The 14,479-nt window shown below is 59.8% G+C and overlaps 1 protein-coding gene across 3 annotated transcripts in view; it reads left to right on the forward strand.

Moving 5' to 3' along the window:
• The window catches only part of Scarb1 (scavenger receptor class B member 1), a 57,037-nt gene that overhangs the window by 26,684 nt on the left and 15,874 nt on the right, over nucleotides 1–14,479 (forward strand). For all 3 annotated transcript variants that reach the window (XM_071616030.1, XM_027921334.2, XM_027921333.3), the window contains exons 2-7: nucleotides 1,969–2,126; nucleotides 4,264–4,405; nucleotides 4,660–4,863; nucleotides 6,879–6,974; nucleotides 8,038–8,153; nucleotides 10,306–10,472. In XM_071616030.1, coding sequence (XP_071472131.1) covers nucleotides 1,969–2,126; nucleotides 4,264–4,405; nucleotides 4,660–4,863; nucleotides 6,879–6,974; nucleotides 8,038–8,153; nucleotides 10,306–10,472 — 883 coding nt within the window. The remainder of the gene's footprint in view (nucleotides 1–1,968; nucleotides 2,127–4,263; nucleotides 4,406–4,659; nucleotides 4,864–6,878; nucleotides 6,975–8,037; nucleotides 8,154–10,305; nucleotides 10,473–14,479) is intronic.

Below are 14,479 nucleotides of genomic sequence, written 5' to 3' on the forward strand. Positions count from 1 at the left end.
AGAGGGGTGAGCCGGGCCTGTACCCTGCCTGCAGGAAGTGCCAAATGAGTGGGCTGGGGCCCTGGAGCCCCTTCTGTGGGAGAGATGGACCAGTGGCTATCTGGTGACTTCTTGTTTCAGCCTGTTTGACTCCAGGACCAGTTTGAGCAGGCCCAGGGATCAGGCAAGCTGGGCCCCCGGGGTTCTCAAGGCTTCTCCGCCTCCTCAAGAAGCTGGGCTGGGGAGGAGGCGGGTGGGGGGCTGGTGCGCCTGGTTTTCAAATGGCTTTATTGAGGGGTCACTGACACAGAAGGCGTGTGTGTTGAGCGTATCCGATGTGTCACAGGCACGCCCGCCAGCACATCACGGCACCAAGCACGTCCCCCCTCCCAGATCCCCTCTGTCCTTCAGTGCTGCGGACACAGGATTGTGACCTGTGCTCGTGAGGACTTCTCCAGGGCCCTGGGCTCTCTTTGTCTTTTCAAGCCCTCTAAGGAGCTAGAAGTCACAGTCATGCTGTTCTTCTGTCAGAAGTGGACACTGGGATGGCTCGGTGTGTCTGAGGAGCTGGGCACTGTCCAGTGACTGGTTTAGCACAGGGCCTGGGGCTGAAGGGTTTCCACTGCCCAGGGCACCTGCAGAGGGGGCACGAGGTGGGAGGATGATGCAGGGTCCCCTCGTGTGGCTGTGGGCAGGTGGGACTGAGACCTCCTGGGGGGCTGAGTCCCTGCCTGGGCTGCTTCTCTGGGCCACAGTGGGTAGTTCCACCAGCCATGCCAGGGGAGAGCGCAGTGGCCTGGCACAGGACCCCCAGGGGGGTTCTTGCTGCTGTCAGTGCCCAGCCCTCCCCTCCCCTGAGTGTCCCTGGGCACTGGATGCCCAGTTTATTGGGGCAGTCCTGCAGGGGACAGCACAGGGGCAGACATGGTTAGCAATGGACACTTAGAGGATCCCGGTCTTCTCAGGAGAGCCCTCCAGGCTAGACTTCATGGCATTGGAGGAAGCCATCATCACCCACGTGCCGCAGAGGCCCACTAGCGGAGCTATGGCCATGGTGTCGCGGCCCTGCTGTACAGAAGGAGATTCAGACCCACGCTCTACTTCCTCCAGGGGACACGTGACCGGGTCTGGACTGCGGGCTCTGGCCTTCTGCCTCCTCGGGGCCTTTGCCTGTGGATTAGGGTTGGGGACTGTGGGAGCAGATGTCCTTGTCCTGGAAGGCTGTGTTCAAAGACTGTGGGAGGTGATGCAAGCTGCCCTGGCTGCCTGGCTTTGTGACACATTGGGCTGCATCTGATAGGCCTGCTGCTGGGCAGAGATAGAGATTACAGGCCAGGTGCACTGCTGGCCTCTTTCCTTCGGCCCTTTAGGACAATTTGGTATTTTTTTTTTTTGCCAAGCATCAGGAATCAGTTTTCATAAAAACTTCCATATTTTGGGCTTTTCATGGACTTCTCTGCTCTCACCTCCTGCCTTCTCCCCTCAAATGCTGGCTCCTGTCTCAGAGCTTTGCACCAGCTGTAGTTGCTGGAGCACCCTCACCCCTGGGTGCGTGTCCCCCACTACCTTGGTTCTTATTTGGGATTTGGCTTGTGTATTTGTACATTTCAGTCCCTGGTGACTGTCTGGAGTCCCACCCTCTCCCCTCCCCGTGCTTTCTCTGGGCTCCGTCACAGCACCTCTCTGGCCCAGGGGTCAACGCCTGCCTTGCCGGCTGGGGAGGGGCTGTCTTGCTTGCGCGCCCACCCCAGCTCCTAGTCGTGAATGGAGGAGGTGCTGGACCAGGCGGAGCCCCGCCACCCTCTCCTGCCAGCGTCCACCCCTGTAGGTGATGCTGCCCCAGCCCCCCGGCAGCCCCCCCGCAGCCCCGCTGCAGCCCCTGGCCCCTCTGCAGCCCCCAGACCCTGGTAGGATCGGGCCGCCCCGTGGCTGCTCCAGCCCCTCCTGCCCATGCAGGACCCTCCTGACCGCTCGCCTTCCCACCCACAGAACGTGCGCATCGACCCCAGCAGCCTTTCCTTCAGCATGTGGAAGGAGATCCCCGTGCCCTTCTACCTGTCTGTCTACTTCTTCGAGGTGCTCAACCCCGAGGAGATCCTGAAGGGCGGGAAGCCGGAGGTGCAGGAACGTGGGCCCTACGTGTACAGGTGAGGAGGGCGGGGCCTCGGGGTGGGGCGGGGCCTCTATGGATGGGCGTGGCCTCTGAGCATGGGGAGGGGCCTCAGGGCTGCAGCGGGCCGCTGTGGTGGGCAGGGCCTCAGAAGAATGGGGCTGGGCCCCATTCTTAGAAGTTGGGGCAGGGCTCAGGGATGGGGGGCCTCAGAGGGTGGGCTCAGATGAATGGGGCGGGGCCTCAGAGGGATGGGGCGGGGCCTCAGGGACAGGGTAGGGCTGCTTGCTGAGCGCAGACTGGTTCCGCAGCAGGCTGGGCGCACAGAGGAAGCTGCGTGCTGGCTAGTTCTTCATGGAGTTGGTAGGCAGGGCCTATGAATGACACACGCACGCACCCAGAGCAGCCCAGAGCGAGCACCTCCATCCCAACCCCGTGTGCAGTGGAGGACAGGGAGGGCCAGCAGGAGATGGGACCAGCATTTGTAGCTCGTGCTGACCCAGTGCCTGGGTTGTGCCTTTGCTCTCTGGCCTTGCTTGTACCTGGCTGTGGCCCCAGGGGTGACTTTAACCCAGAGCCTCAGTTTGTCCCAGTGCAGTCCAGGGATGAGGACGGCACATGGTGTCAGTGTCAGGCCATCCTGTGCTGCCCAAGTCAGGACAGAGGAGTTGCCATAAGACTCCTGAGATGTGGGGACACTTGCTAGGAGTGGCCACACCTTTTTATGAACTATTTTACACAGAACCCTGTCTCCACACAGGAGCAGCGAGGCCAGTGGTGTGGGGATCCCAGGCTTGGCCGCCTGCCCTGCCTGAGCCTTGGACTGTTAATTGTGGCTGAGGGAGCTGGGCCCCCCGAGGAGTGGCTGGCTTCCCGGGCTGGGTAGGCAGAGTGTGTTCCCATTGGCTGGGGGCACAGTCTGGTTCTGAGGAGCCCAGGCTGGAAGCTCAAACGTGCCTGAGGTTTGGCAGTTGGGCACGCTGGCCAGGGCACAGCCCATGGCACATACAGGACCCACTGCAATGGCCAGAGCAGTTTCCAAGACGTGGGGGATGGCGGGAACATGGGGGTCCCATGTGACCCTCTGCCCTGCTCCATGCCTGGCTCTGCCTTAGGGAGCCTCTGCTGAAGTGCACTTGGAGCTGACCCTGGCTGGCCGCAGCTCACGCTTGCTCCTTGTGCCCATGACCTGCCTCAGGTGCATGTGCCAGGCACCATGCTGGTCCACTGTGGGAGCCGCAGAGGAGGCCTTCCGTGGTGGGAGCAAACCAGTGGGCAAGGTCAGGCTTTGGGCCTGCGTGGGAGGGTAACAGCTGGTGGGGTCTGGACTTGTTTCTGGGGGCAGACATCAGCAGCTGGGTCTGATGGCAGGTCAGGGACAACCTCTGCAAAGGGGGCATTTGCTGGAGCTGAGTGGCAGGAAGGGGTTCTGGGGGAGGAGGGTCCTGGGCAGAGTGTGTGCCAAGGCCCCGAGGCAGGGAAGGTGGCCTGCACTGCTGGAGTGCCGTGAACCAGGGCAGAGCGGAGGAGCCCAGGCCTGAGAAGGAGTGGGTGGGATGGTGAGGACCTCGGGCTGCCCTGGGAGCTTGGTGGGTCCTATAGGTGAAGGCAGGTGGGGTCACGCAACGCATTCTCCTCTTTGGAGGGGTTGAGAGGTGAGACAGTACTGACCATGGCAGCTAGTGTTACGTGGTGCTCTGGGCACCGGGCGACGGTTTTGGTGGCTGTACGTGTTTAGACCCACTTACCCTTCGCACAGCCTGATGAAGCAAGTCTCTCCTGCTCCGTACGCTAGAACACTGAGGCACAGGGAGTCAGTGGTGAGGGCGGGGTCCAGCCCTGGCCCTCGGGCACATCCCCAGCCATGTGCTTCCTGCAGGCCTCGAAGGAGGGGCTGGCGTGGTCACCTGGTGGACACGGATGCCAGGTGGAGGGAGGTGTCGGGATCCAGGTGCTTTCTGGAGGTGACTCAGATGAGGGTGAGGGCAAGCAGAGCCAGGCTGTGTGGACAAGGCTGTGCGTCCTGCAGTGGGCAGACAGTGGGGCGGACAGGCAGCAGCTGGCCATGCTCAGCTTTGGTGCCGTCTGGTCGGGAGGTACCCCTCCCCAGGGAGTCAAGGTGGGTGCTGCTGGGGGCTGCGGGGAGCACCCTCCAGCGGCCGCTCTCCCTGCAGAGAATTCAGGCACAAGATCAACATCACCTTCAACAACAATGACACGGTGTCCTTCCGGGAGCACCGCAGCTTCCAGTTCCAGCCCGCCAAGTCCCAAGGCTCTGAGAGCGACTACATCGTCCTGCCCAACATCCTGGTCCTGGTGAGGCTGCTGGCCGGGGCCCTCTTCCCGGGAGCGTGCGGGCGCTGGCTGGAGGGGCACTAGGTACAGGTGGGAGAATAGGGTGCCCGGATCCGCACTGGCTCCTCCTCTGGCCAGCCTGCCCCTTGGGGTGGTCAAGGCCAGGGTCAAGGCCAGCAGAGGGGACCCACCACTCCCGGGCCCTCCTGGGCCTGGCTTCCCCCTGGCGGGGCCATGTGCAGCCCTGACGCGGTGTCCATCTCCGGGGTCTGCAGGGTGCTGCGATGATGATGGAGAACAGGCCCATGAGTCTGAAGCTGATGATGACCTTGGCGTTCAGCACCCTAGGGGAGCGAGCCTTCATGAACCGCACTGTGGGCGAGATCATGTGGGGCTACGACGACCCCCTCGTGAATCTCATCAACAAGTACTTCCCAGACATGCTCCCCTTGAAGGGCAAGTTCGGGTTGTTTGCTGAGGTAAGTGTGACCCACGCAGCTTGGAAACCAGTGACTGGCTGAATTTGCAGCTGGTTGGGTAGAGACTCTGACGGATGAGTATAAGCAAAACGGGGAATTTACTGACTCACGCAACTGAAAACTCTTGGGGGTGAGTTCAGGTACAGCTTGATCCAGGCTTAATGATGTGATTGGGGCTCACTTAGCTTAGGAAATTGGAGGCTTTGCTGGAAGAAATGGGAATGATTGCTGGGGAGACAGATCACCAGTGTCAACCCCAGCTCTGCTCTGAGCTGCCTCCTTTATCCTGATCTTGACCCCTGCTAACCTGATAGGGTCACTGATTGGGCTCCCCAGCCAAGATCAATCCAAGTAGCATTTGATCCCTGACCTCTGACGGCTGATGTTGGCCCTCTGGAAGTGGAATTCCGTGGGCTCCCTGGATGTGTCAGTCTCAGCCCTCTCTCTAGGCTCTGCTGTTCTGGTGTAGATTGGTGGGGTGGGGGGGACCCTGATGCTGAGCCTGGGTGTGTTTGTCCAGGTCGGCAGATTCTGGTCCTGTGGGTGAACGGGCAAGTTGGGGTAAGCAGCACGGTTCTGTAGAAGCATCCACACACCCGACAGGGCCTGGCAAGTGGAAGTTCTCAAATAGTCAGCAGCATAGCTACAATCTACGTTTGACCGTGTATAACGGAAACCTCAAAATAACGGTCTGGTGGTCAGCTGTTCAGTGCTGGTGTGGCTTTGGGGTCTCCAGTGTCCTGGAAGCCTTCTGCCACTCCTCTCTGCCATCCTGGGGATGCAGTTGCCATGCTCAGGATAATCTCTTGGCTCAAGGAGGCGGCTAGAGTGTCAGCTATCACATCCTTATTCCAGGCAACATGGCAGGAAGGAAGAGGTGGGGGGGCTGGAGGGAGAATTGAGGGTGAATCGCAAGACCCAGCTGTCTCCTGTGGGGAGGGGATAAACCAACTTCCTCTTGTTTTCCGTGGGCCAGAACCGAGTCGCGTGGCTGCACCAGCTGCAGGGAGCTGGGAGTGTAGCCTTCTGGGAATGTGGGTGCTTCCCTGAGACAGGCGTGGGTTGGAGATGAAGGAGAAAGCAGGGGGTGGCTCTGGATAGGGCAGGCGGTCTCTAGTGTGCCTTGTCTGTCCTGATGCATGGTCAGCAGTGATGTTAACAGTCTCTGACACCTCAGTGTCCCCTGGGCTGGCTCAAGCTGTTCTTTCCTCCAACAGCTCCGTCTGGGCAGGGACTTGACAGAGGCACAGCTCTTGGAGGCCAGGGTGGGAGAGAGCACTTCCAGACCCCCACTCTGTCTCTATGAGCTGTGCACATCTTCATTCTGACCTGGAAACCTGCTTCTGGGGGGCACTGAACACCAGGGCCTGGCCTCACTCTCTAAAGGCTCCATAAACTCAGGATCAGCTAGGATCGACTGGGTTATGCTGCCTTGACAAGCAGCCCCGATGTCAGTGGCTTAAAGCAGCAAACACTGATTTCTTGGATTGTACTCTGTGTCCACTGTGTGTGACCAAGGGGCCTCCTGCTTGTGGTGGTCACTCAGGGACCCAGGTGAGGGAGGCCCAGAGTTGACACACACTTCTGTCACCATAGCTGTGGCAGAGAGCTGGGGAAGTGCCTGTGCCCAGTCCTTCAAGTGTCCACTGGCCGTGACATCAACTTTTGCTGCCCCTGGCCATGCTGTGTTTCAAGTGGGGTGATGGGGTGGGAGTGAGCCTGCCATTCGCCTGGGCGGAGAGGGACCTCCCTGAGTTAGAAAGGAGAGCAGGTGACATTTCAGCTCTCGAAAACCAGTAGGGTGGACCTCCCAGAGGCCTAAGTTGGTTTCTCTTAACCCTAAGGTGCAGGGGACGCAGCAGTGAGGGATCTCCCATCCGCCCCCTCCCCTGGGAGGTCCCTCACTGCTGGGGGTGCAGTTGGGGTGCAACTGGGGGTGGCTTGGCATCCGCCGTTCCCTGGGCCTTCACCCTGTCTGGAGGCTCAGGGAGGCTGTCCTCTACCACTGTCTGCAGATGAACAACTCGGACTCGGGGGTCTTCACGGTCTTCACAGGGGTCAAGGACTTCAGCAGAATTCACCTCGTGGACAAGTGGAATGGGCTGAGCAAGGTGAGGACCATGGGCGGCCCCAGCCTCAGGGGATGGCAGGACAGGAAGTGGCCTAGCCAGGTCCCTGGGGCCCCTTCTTGAAGCCTGGGCAGGGGCAGCTGTCCCCAGGAAGGACATACTCAGTGTGGGGGTATCACCCGTGGTGGGTGAAGGCTGTGCTGTGGAGGACACAGCCCTTGCTTTGCCTGATTCTTCATGTACAAGGAATGTTTTTGAAACATCTCCCCCGAAACACTAAAAATAAAACCAAGGCGTATATTGAACACACATTAAACTAACATGATACGTAACGTATATAATATCGCCCTTGATGCCCGAGGCCCTGCAGTCTCCGCTCTCCCTCCCAACCACAGAGGAACCCACGAGCCCACGGTGGCCGTTGGGGACAGTCTTCCTGTCTGTTCCTCACCCCTCGCGTGCCTGTCCGGACCCAGAGAAACGTGATTTTCCTTCTTTGAACACAGTGGGTCATCTCCTGCTCCAGGTCCTGCAGCTTTGGCCTGTCCTCAGGGTACTTGACAACGATTGCAGAGTGCCTCTCCACCCACGAGTGGTCCCCTGGTGATTGCCGCAGAGACCTGGGTCCTGGGGACAGTCACCCCAGAAGGGCCTGGGTGGCGGGATAACCTTGGCTAATGAATGCCGTGAACGTCCTTTCTGATTTTTTTTTTTCAATCTACAACATGGGCGAGCACACAGGGGAGGGATTTCCAGTTGTCCAGAGGGTGGGGACTGAGTGGCTGGTTTGGGTCTGGGGGCCTTGCTCCCGGGAGAGTCTGGGCCACTCCCCATTAGGATCTTGAACGGCCGGCCACGTTCCTCCGTTTGCCTGTCTTTACGAGGCGTCTGTCCACTTCCACTGGGGCAGGGAGAGGTGGGGCGCGGGCACGTTGCACAGAGGATGTCACCGGGTCCCCAGCAGAGTTATGTGGTCAGCGTCTGTGAGGATGCGGTCGGCCCTGGGATTCTAGTGGCTGCGCCTGGGCTGGGGCCGGTGCAGTGTGCACCTCTGGAGTGCTTCCCGCGGCTGTCTGAATGGCCGGTCCAACCTCGCTCCTCACAGGTCAACTTCTGGCATTCGGATCAGTGCAACATGATCAATGGAACTTCCGGGCAAATGTGGGCGCCCTTCATGAACCCCGAGTCCTCGCTGGAGTTCTATAGCCCTGAGGCTTGCAGGTAACCCCGCTCCTCCGGCCCTGCGTCCCCGGCTCTGCAGCCGTCCAGCGGCCCCGGCTGTGGGCTGAGGACAGCTGTGGCCTCCCACGGCCCTTTTCCAGGTGTTGCCAGATCTGCTGGCCCGTTCCGGCCACTCTGGGAATTCACGAGGGCACCCTTGACTCTCTGCCTCCCCGTCACACCAAGGAGCCCTGTTCTGTACCAGGTGTGGGACGGGATGGCAGGAAGGACACAGTTCCTGTGCCCTGGGTGGTCACTTCCTGTCAGGGGACTCACAGAATGTCACAGTAGAGTGCTTTTGCTGGGCATGTGTGGCTGCTTTAAAAATAGAACCTCAGAGGGCTGGGGATGTGGCTCAAGCGGTAGCACGCTCGCCTGGCATGCGTGCAGCCCGGGTTCGATCCTCAGCACCACATACAAACAAAGATGTTGTGTCCGCCAAAAGCTAAAAAATAAATATTAAAAAAAACTTCTCTCTCTCTCTCTCTCTCTCTCCTCTCTCACTCTCTCTTTAAAAAAAAAAAAAAAAATAGAACCTCAGGGCTGGGCTGGGGCTCAGCGGCAGAGCACTCGCTAGCCCAGGTAGGCTCTGGGTTCGATCCTCGACACTACATAAAAGTAAATAAAGGTACTGTGTCCACCTATAGCTAAAGAAATCTAAGAAAAAAAAATAGAATTTTATTTTATTTTATTTTATTTTTGTGGGCTGGGTATTGCACCAAGGGCCTCGTGTGCTGGGCGAGCGCTGTACCCCTGAGCTACACCACAGCCCCCAATAGAACACGCTGCAGTACCCGGGACCCAGCCTAGGGGGCGCTCTCCCCCGAGCTGCCCCTGCAGGCCTTTTTATTCTTTGAGACAGGGTCTTGCTCAGTGGTCCAGGCTGGCCTCAAACTTGGGGTCCTCCTGCCGTAGACTTCTGAGTTGCTGGGATTGTAGGTGGAATGTTAGAGAAAAATTGCAAGAAAGTGCAAAATTGCAAGAACGCCCTGCTGGAATGTTAGAGAAAAATTGCAAGAAAGTGCGAGTTACCTGTCTACCCTTCCCCAGCGGTTGGCCAGCTCTCTGTCACTGCAGCAAATGTGCCAGTTAATCACTCTGGAAAGGGAAGAGGTCTGTTTTGGTCACAGTTGGGGAAACTGCAGTCCATGGAGGGTCAGCCCTGTGACGAGGCAGCACTGTGTGTGACAGAGCAGGACCCCCCCCACACCTCATGGCCCGGGGGCTAAAGAGAGAAAGAGGAAGAATCTGGGGTCCCAAGGTCAGGGCACACCCCCAATGGCCTGGAGACTCCCACTAGGCCCCGCCTCTTGAGGGTTCCAGCACCTCCCAGTAGCGCCACCTGGGGTCCACCTTCAGCACCAGGCGCTGACTGGACGGGTTCCAACCACAGGCCCAGGTGCCCCAGCTCTTTCTCTGCCACCCCAGCTGCTGTGCCATGTGCCACCTCCCCTTGGGTTATCTTCGCCCTCCACCACTGAGCGCAGGGTGCAGACCGCGTGCCCCTTGGCACCTGAGTACCCAGGGTGTTTTCTCAGAGAAGGGACATTCTGTTATCATCAGACCTCTGTTATCAAAACCAGGACCTTTTCCATGGACCAGGTGGGACTGGCTGACCTGGGGCCGTCCCGTGAACACAGGATGAGTCAGTTCTCGGCTTGGCTTTCCATCCACGGTCGGCTGAGCCCTCGGATGTGTGGCAGGGGCACTGATTTGTTTTTTGGTTTTTTGGGGGGTGGGGGGAGGGTACCAGGGATTGAACTCAGGGCCATCAACTCCTGAGCCACATCCCCAGCCCTATTTTGTATTTATTTAGAGACAGGGTCCCACCGAGCTGCTTAGCAACTCGCTGTTGCTGAGGCTGGCTTTGGACTCACGATCCTCCTGCCTCAGCCTCCTGAGCCGATGGGATGACAGGCATGCACAATGGCCCCCGGCTTATATTCAGTTTTTGATTTAAAGCTTGTGTGGTTGTGGACAGTGGACTGGCCTGGTCAGGGAGGCCACACTGCATTTCCCTGGGCGAGAGGCCACTAGGTGTGGTCCCAGGAGGGAGCCGTTCAGGTGGGCGAGGCGGCTCCCTGGGGCGACCTGTGTCAGGTAGGGGGCAGCCAGGGGCTCTGGGGTCATCTGCCCCATCTGCCCCCTGCAGGTCCATGAAGCTCATCTACCAGGAGCCAGGGATGTTTGAGGGCATCCCCACCTATCGCTTCGTGGCCCCCAAAACCTTATTTGCCAACGGGTCAGTCTACCCGCCCAACGAAGGCTTCTGCCCGTGCCTGGAGTCCGGCATTCAGAACGTCAGCACCTGCAGGTTCGGTAGGTGTCCTGGGTGGAGGGCAGGAGGTGGGGGGGAGAGGGGCTTATCTGCCCGCCGTCTGCCTAATCTCTGGCCTCTGTCCTCTGATAATCCCATTAGGCCGCAGATAGGGAGCAGGGCTGATGATAACAGGAAGTGGCAGGTCAGCCCGTGGCTTAGGGCAGCACAGACCTGTCACCTCACAGTCTGTGATCTGAGGCCGGCCACGGTCCAGCCAGCCACGGTCAAGGTCCTGGCCACCTGGTAGTGCTGTCGGTTCTTTGCCCCCCCCTGCTCCTGGAGGGGCCTGTGTTCCTCCGCTCACGGCCCTTCCTCTTAGACGCCAGCAAGGCCCTGCCCCTCTGGCCCCCTCTGTCCTCCCAGCTCTTTCTCCATGTCCTCCTGCTGCTAGTTTTCAGGACCCTCGAGGCTACCCCAGAGCCAGGTTGTCTGTAGGAGTGGGCCCCGGGCCGAGGCCAAGATCTGCCTCCCACGCCCGAGAGCGAGGCTCAGTGGGAAGGACCCTTTACCTCGTCCTGGTGCCTGAGGAGCTGGCGTGGGCCCACTGTTGTGCAAAACCCTCTTGTTCCGAGGTGTCGGGTGTGATCACTGATGCCCGCACAATGTCCTGGGGCGCCCTTGCTGCCTCGGGACCTGGCCCATCTCCGTGGCACGCCCACCTCAGTTGCTCAACTCAGATGCTTGGGCGTCAGCTCGATCCCTCCTCACCCCTCACCCCTTGTGCAAACCCAGGTGGTTTCGCCCCCACACGGCCCGGGGTCCTTCCTCTCGCCCACCCATCTGGCCTCTGGCCTCCTAGTCCTGCCCACCAGTCCCTGCACCTCCTGTGGCTGTTGGAACTAATTTAATTGACATAAGATTAAAAACGCTCTCCTTATACCACAGTGGCTGCAGGTCAGACGCCCAGCCACGTGGCCTGGTGACCGCCATGGTGGACACTTCATGGAGGCCACTGGGCCCCATTGGAAGGCCCTGCCCTGGGCCCCGTCAGGACCCCTGGACAGCACAGGCCTCGCCCTCTGGCTGCAGCCAAGGCCAGACTCTGTGCCCAGCGGGGCTCTGCGTCCCTCCTCTGCCTGGTAGCCAGCCCTGCTCCCACACCCTGTCCTCAGGTGGCCGCCGGCCGCTCCCCCGTTGACCCCTCGTCTCTGGCTGCTCCTCCGGGGTTTGTTGCACACTGTTCCCGCTGGCCTCCTTGGCTGGGCTGTGGGCGCTCTGCAGGCTCCCTGCACCCTGGCCTTCTGTCCAGCTGGTCCCTCGGTTTCCAGGGCTGTGCCCAGCAGGTAATGTCTACTCAGACTGTGTTTGAATATCTGGACATGAGGGTGGGTCCTGTTGGGGAACTGAGGCCCAAGGCAGGTGTGACTGAGGTCAAGGGCTGGTGGGACAAGAAGCTGGCCCTCTGCCTGGCCAGGTCTTGCTGACCTCATCTTCCCGCCACGTCCTCCAGCTAGAGGAGGGGGTTGTGCATGGTGGACCGAGCGGGGTCAGGAGGGAGGGTCATCAAGAGACCAGACGGCATCCTTGGTTTCAGGGCAGAGGGCCTGGCCCTGGGGCCTGTGCAGTCCACCTGGACACTGTCCTCTGCCCATCTCACTGTGGGTGTCCACGGGTGTCCCCGGGAATCTCTGCTTATAAGGTGGAGTCGCCTGCTGGGAGCAGGGCTGCAAGACCCTGGGTGGCAAGTGGCAGATGCTGGGCCTAAAAGGACACTTGCACTTGGTCAGCGTGACCGACAGTCCAGGGCGAATCCCGTCTGGAAGCTGCCTGTCGCCAGGCCTCAGCTGGACTGTCCTCTGGGCTGGCTCCAGAACCCCCAGTGGCTGCCGGCTGGGAGTCCACAGAGACCAAGCCCCGGGTCCTCCTCACCGCAGCCAGGGTCCCAGGGTCGCTCTGACTGGTCAGCCTTGTGTCCAGCTGTGAACCGGTCCCTGTAACCAGGGCTGGGCTGGGCCGAGGCCAGGCTGGCATCTCACGCTTGGCCTCCTGCTCTGCAGGGAAGGCTGGCACCAAGGGAAGCAATGGCGGAGAGCAGGGGAGGGTCTGCACTGGGGCCAGGCCCTGCAGAGGGTGGCCCTGACTCTCGGCATGTCCACAGCAGACTCCCAAGGGCACGGGAGGACTCAGACACCCATCAGGACCGACTCCCTCCTCTAAGTGGAGGTACGCCAGGTGCCGTGCTCTGACCATGGCTGGGGTGCTTCTAGAACATTCTTGCATGTGCTGCTCGGTGCACCTGCGTCTGCATTTCTCTGGCATTTTATCTGAAGATTAAAAAAATACCCACACGCTTCCCTTTCCAGGCCTTGGAAATTTCTTGGACTCAGAACTCCCTCACCTCAAGCCTCTGGGCCTCTGACTTGCCCAGCAGCGTTCCTTAATCTCCATCGGCGGCAATAACATCTGCTCGATGTGCCATAAAGCTATAAATTAATTATGCTTATTGCCTGGGCTGGTGTCTTCCAGGGCGTTTGGAAATGAAGTGGCCGACAGGCTCGGACGTCTGCGTGCAGGTATTCGCAGCCACGTGGGCTTGCCGTCTGAGCCCAGGGCCGCGGGGACATTGCTCGGCTACTGGTGTCCCAGGTTGGAGGCCTGGTGGAGCACGCCTTCCTCCCCAGGCCTTTGTTGATCCTCCTATCTCGGCCTCCCAAGCTGCTGGGATTACAGGCGTGTGGCACGGCGCCCCGCTACCCAGCCCTTGTTTAAAAAATATTTTTATTTAGAGACAGGGTCTTGCTGAGTTGCTTAGGGCCTCACTAAATTGCTGAGGCTGGCTTTAAATTTATGATCCTCCTGCCTCAGCCTCCCGAGCTGCTGGGATTATAGGGGTGCACCACCGTGCCCGTCTCTTTTTATTTTTTATTCTTAGGGTCTCGCTAAATTGCAGAGGCTGCCCTCACACTTGCGATCCTCCTGCCTCAGCCTCTGCCTGGCCTGACGTTTCCTTGCTGACCAGCTCCGGCTGGGGTGTAGAGCTCTGGTTTAAACACAGTCAGGGGGCTGGGGATGTGGCTCAAGCGGTAGCGTGCTCGCCTGGCGTGCTTGCGGCCCGGGTTCGATCCTCAGCACCACATACAAACAAAGATGTTGTGTCCGCCGAGAACTAAAAAATAAAAATTAAAAAATTCTCTCTCTCTCTCTCTAAAAAAAAAAAAAAATAAACACAGTCAGGAGGCCTCGGCAGCTGTGCGGAGAAGCACACTGCGTGCAGAGAAGCACACTGTGCCCAGGGCAGGGTGTCGGGAGGTGGAGATGGGCCGGGCTAGAATGCGTGACCTGGGAAGGGGAGCAGAAGGACATGGGGAGGACAGGCGTCATGACACCTGGCTCTCACCTCAGACTGGTTTGAGAAGAGCCGTGGGGGCCTTGGTTTGCTGAGAAGAGCCGTGGGGGCCAGGATCTGAGGTTGGAGGTGCACATAGGCGCGAGTCGGGGTCACCACTGGCAGGGGAGGAGGGGATGGTGGCTCTAGGAGGGGGACCATTTTGAAGTTTGTGATTCACGAGCATCTTGGCCGTTCATGCTGTCGCAGGGTCACTGCCTCTTTGATTCCAGAGCACTCCCCCAAGCAGACCCTGTGCCCATTAACTGTCACCCCTCTCTCTGTCCCCCAGCCCCAGGCAACCGCCAGTCTGCTTCTGTCTCTGAGCGTCTGTCCCTTCTGGAGCCTTGGGACACGGGGAGGCTCCTTGTCCACTCTGTTCCTCGGGCGGTGGCCGCGTCTGCGTGGGCTGGCGTCTGCCCGTTGGGTTGTCTGTGGTGGGTTCGGCCTCACGTTTCTGTGTGGGGATCTCCACTCGGAGGGTGCGGCCAGCTGTCCCTGCTCACCCAGGACGTGCCACCCCTCAGACGGGCCGCTGGGGGCAGGTGTGTGGCGGGCCCAGGTGTGACACCTGAGCTCTCCGGTCCTGCTGCGCGGCCTGCGGAGACACTCGAGGCACTCAGCTTGGCGCAGAGGCCCGGCCCGCTCCTTCCTGCGTCCCCCGCGGTCCTCCTTCACGCA

The sequence above is a fragment of the Marmota flaviventris genome, chromosome 1 (genome assembly GCF_047511675.1).
Source record: "Marmota flaviventris isolate mMarFla1 chromosome 1, mMarFla1.hap1, whole genome shotgun sequence".
NCBI lineage: Eukaryota > Metazoa > Chordata > Mammalia > Rodentia > Sciuridae > Marmota > Marmota flaviventris.